General features: G+C 54.9%; 1 protein-coding gene across 1 annotated transcript in view; it reads right to left on the bottom strand.

Moving 5' to 3' along the window:
- Positions 1-640: 640 nt before the first annotated feature.
- Positions 641-11,620, bottom strand: part of LOC102738537 (nectin-2) — a 13,930-nt gene continuing 2,950 nt past the window's right edge. Inside the window, exons 3-7 of the mRNA XM_081807905.1 lie at positions 11,108-11,256; positions 4,697-4,850; positions 2,629-2,692; positions 2,402-2,488; positions 641-1,742 (exon numbers count right to left, since the gene is read on the bottom strand). Of these exons, the coding sequence (XP_081664031.1) occupies positions 1,476-1,742; positions 2,402-2,488; positions 2,629-2,692; positions 4,697-4,850; positions 11,108-11,256 (721 nt within the window). The 3' untranslated portion in view covers positions 641-1,475. The remainder of the gene's footprint in view (positions 1,743-2,401; positions 2,489-2,628; positions 2,693-4,696; positions 4,851-11,107; positions 11,257-11,620) is intronic.

Here is an 11,620-nt window from a genome sequence, read left to right as displayed (position 1 = left end):
CTATCTTTGGCCCATTCATTCTGCTCCCATTACCCAGCATGCCTCTGCCCCATTCATTTCATCTTCCTTTCCTGAACTACCCTTAGCTCATTTCTGCCTGTTCACGTCCGTCATCCTTCTAACGCTTCTTTAATTAACCATCATGTTTTGGGTCCATTACCCATCATGCCTGCCGGCCCTGTTTCTCTATTATCCCTCTGCCTTTGGCTCATTCATTCGGTTCTATTACCCACAATGCCCTGAGCGATTACGTTATTCGTAATTTTGCCTTTGGCCTATTCTTGCCATTTATCCTTTAAACCTGAGCCCCTCAAACTGAATTACTGCCATTTCTATCTTTGTTCCGTTTACTTCCATCCGTCACCCATTAGACTGCCGTTCCTTGTCATTAACCACCATGCGCTGGGCTCCTCCCCCTCTCCTTCCATTATCCATCATTATGTTTTTTGTTTACGCATTTTGCTCATTATCCCCTCACTTAATTTTTTTATATCTTTGCCCCCCCCTTTTTTTTTTGCCTGTAACCCATCTTGACTTCTAGCCTACTGATTTCCTTCAGCTCTACGCGCCCTATTTGTTTCCCATCATGTCCCACCCCCATCTCCTTCGCATCCCACAGAAAACACAAGTTGACATCCGGTCAAAGTATAAACTCAGATTTTGTAGGAAATGCTGTATTACAAAAACAGTATTATATCCCCAGCCTCCAACCTCCCCCCCACCCCCTGCTGGGAGATGTTTGGGTCCCATCCCACTGGGCAGGAGTAAGGACTCAGTAGCTTCAAAGTAACAGCAAATTCTTCCAAGGCTGGGGCCGGAAAGGCACACCGCATGAGGCTTACCCCATCTAGTCCTGGGCTGGGGCTTAATTCCCTGTAGACAGGAATTGGGGTAGTGGGGGCTCAGGGAAGGGTCTGGACCCTGAGACTCCTGCCTGCAGGAGGGAGGAGATGGGGAAGCCTTGGGCTGGGGAATCCCTTTCCTCTTGTCTTTGGGGAACAGACAGGGTGGGGAGGGGTGAGTGGGGCTCTGCTGCCTGGAGGGCTCAGGTCTGAGCAGCAGGGTACCCCCAACACCTACCCCAGAAGAACTATTGGGATTTTACTGCCTGAGGACAACTCGGAGGTCTGGGATCTTCTCTGGGATTTTGGGGGAGTCCGGAGATGATGGGACATGAGAGGTATGATCTAAGGTCACAGTCTTAGGAGTCCTTGGGTCAGAGGTTGTGCAGGAACATACTCCCCCGCCCCCATGTGAGATAAGGTTACCAGGTTTCTGTTGTCATGGCCGGTTTCTCTGGGTCAGAGATCATGGATTAGAGATCATAGTGGAGCCACCAAGGCAGAAGTCACAGACGAGATGCATTTTTGTGTGTTAACTGACCGTGGCCTGGCCTGAGGTCAGGGGGCACTAGATCCCGGGCAGAGAGTGGAGGGATCAAAAAGTGAGAGGTGAGAGGCCAGGGCCATGGCAGCTCACACATACATGGCTCGGGACATGACAAAGCCTTTGCTCTGGTAGGAGTCAGAGGGGCTGGAGTAGGACAGGGCATCATAGATGGGGTTTATCTTATCTAGATAGTCTTCCTCCTCCTCTTCCTCATCCTCTAAGTCCAGGGAAACCCCCTCCACAACAGGTGGCCCTGGAGGCACCAGGATGGGGGACCCCAGGCCCGTGGCCCCCAGGAGCAGGGGCCCCGAGCGCTCTTCCAAGGTGGGCAGCTCATGATATCGAGGCATATCCTGGGGGCAGGGAGGGAAAAAGAGCCCAAGGTCATCTCCTGTGCATTATACAGAATCCCAATCTGCCCCTTCACCCCCAAATCCTGACCATCTCCTTATGCCAAACCAGACCCGACCTCATCCCTTGTTGGCCTGGGTGGAAATTGCACTAGAGCAATGATATGGCTTGTCTCCAGCTCAAAGCCCAGAGCCTGTCAGTCCTGGGCCTCTCCTTTGTCTTTTGATCCCTGACCACAAGCCTTTCTCCATGAACCTTTGACTTCAATCTTGACCTCAACTACTTAACCTTAAGCCCTAAGCCCTAAAGAGCTCCTTGAACCTTGATTTGTCTCAACTTTAATATCTGACCCCTGACATTCAGTAGATCATGGAGGGGAATAACAATCAGTTTTGTCTCATCTCTGGGCACGGTATCTGGCAGATGTAGATGTTCAACCAATCTTCACTAAGTGACTTTAACCTCATGTCCTTTTGGACTTTTTCAACCATAATCTCCCCCACTGAATCCTAAACACATCTTGGTGCTCTGAGCTCGGACTAGAGATACAGCACTGGCCTTGAGTTGTGACCTTTAGTGTTGGACCTTTTATGTCAGGAGCTGATCCCTGGCCCTTAAACCCAAACCCTAAACCCACCCCTGCCCTCCCCCACGTTCCCACCTGCTCAGCACACGAGACGCCAGCATCAAAGTAGGGGGTCTTGAGTGGGCTGTGCTCTGAGGCTCCAAGAGTGAAGAGCTGGGAGGGCTGAAGGGAAGGAAGAGGGGCAGGTCAGGACCCTCTCACAGCTGGCCTCTCCCCAGGAGTCCCCCCTCCTAGCCCTGGCCTCAGTGGGGAAAGGTAGGTGTGGAGGTGGGGGCAGTCTGAGCTCCAGGGGAAGTGCTTACCATCTCAGGCTCCTCCAGCTTCGCCTTGGGGGTTGGTGGCTTGTATGAGGGAGGCCCCTCCAGACTGTTGGGTAGGAGGTAGGTCAAGTGGAGTCTCAGACCCGAGAAGCCCTCCTATCCAGATGCTCTTCCCTCTGCCCGATCTCCCTTTCTGCTGTGCCGCGCCCCCACCGCCAGGCCCCCTTGCCCAGCTAACTCCTATTCATCGCATGAATTTCTCTTCTTCCAGGAAGCCTCCCTGATTCTCCAGGAGGATTAGGGACTCCTGATATATGGTTACATCTAGCTGTTCTTCCTTCTCGGGGCACTTACTGAGTTTGTATTTGAAACATTATTTCTGATATCATTCAATAAGTATCCCACTATGAGCAATGTGAGGGAAAAATGAGATCTGTGTCCTCAGCTGTGTTCTCAGAACTCACTATGAGGAAGTCAGCAAGTATTTGTTTAAAAAATGAACAAGAGGCACTTGGGTGGTGCAGTCGGTTAAGCATCTGACTCTTGGTTTCGGCTCAAGTCGTGATCTCGGGGTCGTGGGATCAAGCCCTGTGTGGGGGTCTGTGCTTAGTGTGGAGTCTGCTTGGGATTCTCCCTCTCCCTCTGCCCCTCCTGCTCATTCTCTCTCTCTCTCAAATAAATAAATAAATCTTTGTAAAAAAAAAAAAAGAATGAATAAATGAAAGGCTTTCCTGGCCTTCAAACTATGTTAAAATTCCTTTGTTATACATACCCACAGACCAGCGCATCCTGCATACATCATGATGAGTGTCTACTATGTCTCCAATCCCCAGCTCAGATGTCGCCTCCCCCAGGAAGCCCTCCCTGACCCACCAGGCTACATCAAGTGCCCCTCTGGCCTCTCACAGCTCCCTCAGCTTTTCTAGCCCATCTCTGCCACTCTCTAGGGATGGGTCTGTCTCCCAGGAGGGCAGGGCCAGGGCCATCTCAGGCACCACTAGCTCTCAGCACTGGGCTGGGCATAGGAGGTTGATAGCAAGTTGTTGGTTTAAATTGACCAGATGTTAAAGATAGTGGGTCAGAAACTTCCTTGTGCATCAGAATGACTCAGGGAGCTTGTTATAAGTACAGATTCCAAGCCCTTCTTGTAGAAGTTCTGATTCAGTAGGTTTGCTGTAAGCTCAGGATTCTGCATTCTTAACAAGTGTCCCTACCCCTGCCCCCCCCCCACACAAACACAAACACACACATACACACTGGGTAGTGTTACTTCAGAGTCATTTTGCCCCCCATACGCTCACTTGATGGATGAGTTTCAGCAAGTGATTTCAGCTCTCTGGACCTGTTTCCTCTTTGATAAAATGGGTATCATTAGCTCCCTGTGAGAATTTCTGTTTCCATGATGCATTTATGTGTGTGAACACTTTAAAAATGTTTGTCTCATCATTGCATTCCTAACCTCTAGGGCTTGGCCCTGAGTAGGTACTTTCTGAATACTCGTTGCATCAGTGAACGGATGTGAAACTTCATCAAGGTCACACATGTAAAATGCATTTCACCAAGCCTGGCACATTAAGTGCCCTACACAGAGAAGTGTGGCTAGTTCCCCCCACAATATCTAGGCTCCTGTAAGAGATTTTAGCGGGGCACATGGCCACCCAGAGTAAGGACTACATTTCCCAGCTTCCCCTGAAGCTGGTACACCATGTGACCAGGTTCTGGCCAATGGGAAGTGAGGCCAAGTGACGGGTTCCCCTATAGGGCAGCTCACTGCCCTCTATTTGTCCCCCCCCAGCCCCCGCAGGAATGGGGGCTTTGAGGCCAGGACAGCTGTATCTGGTTGTCAAGTATGCAGACAGTGCTAGAAGTATGGGGAGCCATCTTGCAATTCGAGTGAAGGGAAAGTTGAGCAGCAAGGTAGCAGGAGCCTGGGCTCTGATGGCTTCACAGAGCATAGCTATCATACCCACGCTTTACGGGAGACAGAAATAAACTCTCCTCTACACCCCACTTAAGTCAGTTATTTGGGGTCAGTCCCCCTACCCCCACCCCTCGGGCTCCCCGATTCCGGGACCCCTCCTCCACCCACTTCTTGGGGCCCATCACTCACTCGTCCTCCTCCTCTGCCCCCTGCAGCCTCTGCTCTTTCCGCTGCTGCCGGCAGATGAGGATGCCTGTGGCGACCACAGCGGTAGCAATGATGGCAGCAATGATGCCCCCAATGATGCCACCCGTGGCCCCCGCGCCTGCTGTGTTGGGGGTCTCTGCAAGAAGAGGGACAGTGTAAGGGGGTCTCCGGGAGGAAGCCACAGCTCCTTATTCCCTAAGTCATCACCCATCTGCCTACCTCCTCTCCCTAGTCCTTACTGAGGCTTTGTTGGGTGCCAGTGGTGAACAAAACATACAGAGGTCCCCACTCCCATGGAACATCTGTTCTAGCTGTGCAGAGAGCGATCGAAGGTAAAAACACAGAGTGGGGAAGGTGGTAAGGAAGTGACAGAAGGGGGACTTACTATGGGGTGACATCTGAGCAAAGATCTGAAGGAGTGGAAGGGGGTGAGCCACGAGGAAATGAGAACATTCCAAGCAGAGGAAACAGCCAGTGCAAAAGCCCTGAGGAGGAAGCCTCCTGTTACTTTGAAGGACCAGCAAGGAAACCGTGGGGCCAGAGAAGAGGGGGAGAGGAGGGAGAGAAGGGAAGGGAGGGGACGGGACGGAGCTAAGAGGCGCAGAAAAGTGGGTGTTACGGAATCGGGATCAGAACCCTTCATTCATCACAGGGAATGGAGTCATCCTGGACAGAGGGTGTGGCTCCTTCAACTTAACAGGAAAAGGAATTGAGAGAAGCTGTGGCCCCCTGGGCCTTTCGGTTGGAGCCCTTCTCCCTCCCTGATGTCACCTGTTTACTTGCCAATTTCCACAATACACTGGGAGCTCTAAGGGGCACGGCCTGGCACACGGTTGGTGATGGCCAGATGTGCAAGGAGGGGCCCAGCGCCAGTGCTCAAGGACCTACCCCACGCCAGACTGTCCGAATCCCCGCCCCTGCCTGCTGGCGCTTCCCTCCCATTTTGGGGAGGAGGCATGGGGGACCCGAGGGGGGCGACAAGGAAACCGCACTTGTGCACAAGCCTCACCCACAGGCTCCACTCTCTGTCAGCCCTATTGCTCAGAGGAGGAGATACAGTTGCCCAGAGGAAGAATGTCTGGGTTCTACTCTTCCTGCTCCAGAGCCTGGTGGCCTTGGGAGGGCTTCAGAGTTGGGGGGACAACGGTAATTGCTGCTCACTCAGTCCACACATAGCCATCGTGACATGCCCTGGCAGGGAGGTGGGGGGGGCAGGGCTCTGTCTGCCTGAGTCACCTCTGTGTCCCTGGCGTAATAAGCGAAAGTCAATTCTGGTGGGAAATGAACGCCCCAAGCCCCACCTGGTGGCTCAGTGCAGGCATCCTGAGTGCCCCCCCCATGATGCCCCCCATGACCACTGCTGGACCAGAGGCAGCTCCACCTGTGTCTTAAGAGAGGGGGCTGTGGAGGGCTCAGGACAGCAGAGGTGACTGGGACGGACCCCGGCCCCTCCCACTCCCCTCCCTCATTCCCAGGCCTGGGTTTGAGAGATTTTCTAGTCGGGGAGGGGGGAAGAGACACAGAGCTGCAGCCCTTCCCCTCTGAATCACTGAAACCCCCCTTGGGATCAGGGCAAGAGCAAGAAGGCTGAGAAAGGCCACTGTTCAAGATGGGACTCTTCTGGTTCCTTAATACCTCCACCTGCCCTGTATCCTCAGGGCCCAGAGAACACAGGGGGCCTCCCTCCCTCCCAAGATCCTCAGCAACCGCAGAAGGTCAAGTTTGAGGTTCGCCCCCTCCCCACAAGGGCCCAGGAGTCCAGGTTCCCTATCCCGTTCTGGGGAGCTCTGGGCTCTCAACAGTTTGGCTATCCCCTCCCCAAGAAAGGCAGCCTCAGTCCTGGGACACCCCCCCACCCCAAGTCCAACCTTCCCAGCCTCTAAGCCCAGAAGCCAGCGACCAAATTCCTGGGTCGCACTGGCCTTGGGGGTCTCAGGCATCCAGTATGTCCTTGAATGATACAAGTAGTCAGAGCCCTCCCTCCCCTCCCCCGGCCTCCCAAGTCTAGCCCCCAACAGGCTCCCACCCCCTGGGACCTAGCAGTCCCTGTCCCACCCCCCAGTGAGGGGGTCTGACGTATTACAAGACACCCCCGATGTTTTCCTCCAAGGCGTTTATTAACCCCTGAGTGTCACGGGGCCAGGGCAGGCCAGAGCCAAAAACAAGTTCTCCGGGGTGGGGGGTCCTCTCTGGGTCCCCATGCAGCCCTGGAGACACAAGTCCAGTGTGTGATTCCAGCCCCCTCCCAATCCCAGGGAAGTGGGAGGGAGCATTTGAGCTCCAGTGTCGTCCAGAAAAACGAGTCCAACCAGTCTGGAACCCTTTGGCTGGCATGGCTGGCTCTGTTTCTGTCTCTGTCTGTCTCGGGGTCACACGTAAATTGCCCGCCGTGAAATGAGGGAGCCGTCCAGCTGGGACTCCATGTCGTCCTCGAGAGCCTTGGGTGGAGGCAACATGAGACCTTCCTCTGCTTTCTCCTCCTCTTCCTCCTCGTCCTCCTCATCCTTGCCATCTGGCTTCAGGGGATCAGGGGCGGTTGGTGTCCAGAAGACGGGGCCCCCATTCCCAAACACCTGAGTTTTTGGATCGTAGGATCCTCCAATGCTGTCTCCTCCTCCTCCTCCTCCTCCAGGGCTCTTCCTCCTCCTCCTCACCCTCAGCAAGATGAAGGCCAAGGACCCCCCAGCCAGAAGCAGCAGCACCAGCAGTGTCCCCCCCACGGCCCCCCACACCACTGGACCCACGTCTCGGGGCGAGGCCCGGGGTGTGTCTGAGGAGAGAGAAGGAGGGGTGAGAGAGAGAAAGGGAGACACGAGGTCAAGAGGACACATCTGTGGTGGGGGGGGCACAGGGTACAACAGGGGCAGTGATGGGAAAATTGGGGAGGTGACTCTGTGCAGAAGATGGAGAAGGTGGAGGGTAAGGGAGAACCCGTCTGTTCTGTGCTACACACACTAGGCACTTTGTTCTGGGGGAGGGGGGACTGCGGCGGTGAGGGGCCGGGGTTTGCCAACTGACAGCCCCCAGACGTGTTTCCTTAGACCTGCACAGGGCTTTTCAAAAATTAAACTTGCTAACACTGCAAAAACCAGGCGATTTCATCAAAAAAATCCAAGATTTCTTTCAGGGAAAAAGAAACTCAGATCGGGCCACACCGATCTCTCATCTCCACTTGGTGATGGGCAGCAGCTGAGTGAAGACTGGCTGCTTGGGTCGGAACAGGGGTTCCACCCCTGGCCACCTGGTCACTGGCCAGGACCCCGTAGGCATCTGAGTTTGCGACCCGCTCGGGACGGGCTGGGGTGGTTTCTCACAAAAGCTCTGAGGTTAGAGTCATGGAATCTTGGGTGGATCCAGCCAGGAAGAGGCAGAGCTGCATTTGGGCTCAAGACTGTCAGATTCCAAAGGCCTTTGGACTTGAGAGAAGGAGGAAAGAAGGGGGAGGGTCCTCCTGATAATCCTCCTCCCCCTTCGAAGTGGCTGGGAGCACCTGGTCCAGGCGATGTGGTCTCCCTCTTATCTGGGCCATGTCCCCAGTTGTGGCAAATGGGGGCTCATGAAGCCCACTGTCCCGCCCTTTAGGCCAGTGCTCCTGGCAGTGGGCCAGCAGCTGGGAGAGGAGGGGTCTGGGAAAGGTGGAGAAGGAAGCCAGGGAATACTAAGGGTCCAGGGGGCGGGGCAGGAGAGATGAGGGAGGGGGGGGTCTGGGCCCCACACCAAATAGACATTGAAGCAGTTTGAACTAGAACCATTTTATACACGCCTCTTCCCCCACCCCTGCATGCAGGCCCTGATGGGGAGAAATGGGGGGGGGCGAGGGGGGAGTCCACTTACACCTAAACCCCTCCTCCCCACACCCTGCAGAGGGGCTGGGATCCAAGCTCCTTAGGGCACCTGTTTCTTTTAAGAGTGGCGTTTTCAAATAGAGCCATGACCCCCTGGGCTGTCAAATGCATTTAGTGATTCACAAGGAGCAGTTAAAAAAAAAAAAAAAGGTAGAATAGAAAAAGTGTCTCCGAAGTAGGAAGGGTAAGTACTATTTTGTGAAACATTTTTTTCTGGAAATACGTCTACACCGGTACACCGGTTAGAGGCATGACAGTTTTCTTGGTGGGAATGCCCATCAGTGACGTCTGGGAACCTGTTTCGGCGCATGCTGGAATGTTTATCTGCATTTCTGGAGGTGGTATTTTGGAACTGGTGGGTGTGTTCACTGGTCTGTGGGGCAAAAGTTCTCCAAGTCTCCCTGAGGCCATGTCTAGCCTGTGGCACAACCTGTGTACCTAAGACTTCACTAATGTGAACCCCGAACCACGTGTCTGTGACCGCACGTCTGCGTCTGGGCGTGTGTGGGAATGCGGTGAGTCTCTGAGACCCTCCGGATGTGACTCAAGAGCTGGGACTGAGGGGCACCTGGGTGACTCAGTCGGTCAGGCGTCTGCCTTCCGCTAAGGTCATGATCCCAGGGTCCTGGGATCGAGCCCCGCATCGGGCTCCCTGCAGAGGAGGGGTGTCTTTCCACAGGGCTGAGTCTCTCTGGGGGGCGTGATTCTGTGTGCTCCACTCCCTGCTGGCCGCGCCCCCCCCCCCACACACACCAGTTCCTGACAGGGCTAAATATGTGTTTTACAGGGTGAATATTGATGAAGGGCTTAACTTTGAAGCTGGTCTGTCCTTGGAGGGGGTGGTTTCCAGCGGGGGACAGCCCTGGGATTTCTGTGTGTTTTAAAGGGTCTTAGGGGGGCATCCATGTGTTTGTGGTTGTGTATTCCTGTGAGGAGCCTTAGGCGTGGCTACATCTGTGTCCTGCAGGCTCTGCCCCTAACAGGTGCCTCCTGACTCCACGTGGGGAGGCCAGTTTCCCGGGTGTGTATCTGGGATAGAGTTTCAGGGGATAGATTTCCAGTCGGGTATCCCTCCTCTCTGGGTGTGTCTTCAAGGGTGGGTGGGGACTGCGTCTTGTTCACCATCGTATCCCCAACACCAAGGGGAATGCTCAGCAAAGAGGAACCCTCAACAAATACTTGTCAGATGACGATCCGTTGAAAGCAGCAGGGTTTCTGGAGAGTTTCTGCGGGCGTGCACCTCTGAGGACGTCTTTGCGGTTCGTTGTCAGGATCTGCGTGTGAGTGACGGTTTCTGCGTGTGGAATTGTTGCTGTCCGGGTTCTCCCCCACCCCGCGTCGGCACGTCTGCGTGATAGCGTCTCCCTCCAGGGCTGTGTGTGTGTGTATGTGTGTGTACGTGTGCGTGTAAGTGCAGTGTAAGATTATGTCTCAGGAAGGGGATCTGTTTCTGTCCGTCTCTGGCCATGGCGCCCGTCTCCAGGTGTGTATGGGTGTGTCTGCCCTCACACTTACGTACGTTTGTCTTTGGTCACATTTCTGAGGGGCCCCCTCTCCTACTCACCAAGGCCACTATTCCCGGTGGTGTGTGTTTGCGTTTGCACAGGTATTCTGCATGGATGGTGGCGCTGGGCGGGTGTTTCCAAGAACGGTTTTTTTCAGCTACACGTGGCATCTTGGGAGACTCTGGCCGGGTGTCACCTGGCTTTGTTCAGTGCGTGTGCCCCTGCTCTCTTGGGGGTGCGTGTTTTGGTGACGGTGGGTCTGAGCGTGCGGGTTGTTTTGGGTGAGTTTGTTTTGATTCCGATGCAATCTCAAAGCACAGAGTATGTTTCTGGAGATGTGGGTTCTGCCCACTGTGACATGAAAGGGACTCTGTTCCCAGCCCTGGGGTCCCCGTGTCTATGTCTCGGGGCACACAGCCTCCCTCCAGGTGTGTGGGTCTACAGTTGTGATTTCGACCCCATCTGCATCAGCTGGTGCCACAGGCCTAGTTTGGCTTTGTTCTTTTCCGCTCCCGTCTTGGGGCCCATCTGAGTTTGAGTTCATATCAGGGAGACTCACAGAACCTTCGACCCATAAACACATCAGACGCCATTTCCAAAACACCCCCTCTAGAAACACAAATGTCCCAACTCACGCAAAAACTGACTTCCTGATGTGACTTGACCAGCATTCACTATAGGAAATCAGTATTCAAATGCGTTTGTTTGTGTCTGTCTAGCTGTCTGATGTGTCTCTCCAACTGGAGCCCGGGGCAATGTCCCTGGGTCTCCTCCTGGAGACTCTTTCCACGCCTCTAGTTTCTAGAAAGCCCCCAGCAGAGGCCTCATCCTCCTCATTCTCCCACCAGTGGCCTACCCTGTCATCCCAATCCAGATCCCACCTGGGGGCAAGAGAGAAGAGCCACGCTGACCTCCTTTCTCATCGGCGAGGCGGGTCTGAATCCCTCCCCAGGCCGGCGGCACAGCCTCCCCCCAACGCGGCACCCCCCGAACCCCAAAGGGAGGAACACCTGGGGAGCCGATCACCTCCAAGACCCGCTCACCTCGCACGAGGACCACCTGCTCAGCGCGACCCGTGCCCACGGCGTTGGTGACCGTGCAGATGAACGTGGTGTTGACCAGTCTGTCCACTGAGTGGATGATCAGCTGGGGGCCCTGGGCTACTGCTGAGGCTGGGAAGACGCCTGCCGTCCTGGAAGGTGTGGGGGTCACCGGAGGGGGGACATCAGGGGAGCACAAGCCTGGTCCCTGATGACACAGCCTTCAAAATCCAAGCTCCAGGGACACAAAACTTAATGCTCAGGACGCTATACTGCTAGCTCTCTCCTTCTGGAGACTCTTGGGTTCAGGTCCCTGGTGCACCTCCCTCAGACCCCGGGGTCCAGATCCCCAGCCCCTCCTCCCTCAGACCAGGAGTCCAGACTCCCAGTTCCTCCTCCCTCAGACCCAAGAGTCCAGGCCCCCAGCCCCTCCCACCTCAGACCCAGGAGTCCAGGCCCCCAGCCCCATCCTGCCTCAGACCCAAGAGTCCAGGCCCCCAGCCCCTCCTCCCTCAG

Source organism: Leptonychotes weddellii, chromosome 16, assembly GCF_054177405.1.
Source record: "Leptonychotes weddellii isolate Sample4059 chromosome 16, ASM5417740v2, whole genome shotgun sequence".
NCBI lineage: Eukaryota > Metazoa > Chordata > Mammalia > Carnivora > Phocidae > Leptonychotes > Leptonychotes weddellii.
This window is presented reverse-complemented; position numbering and strand designations above follow the sequence as displayed.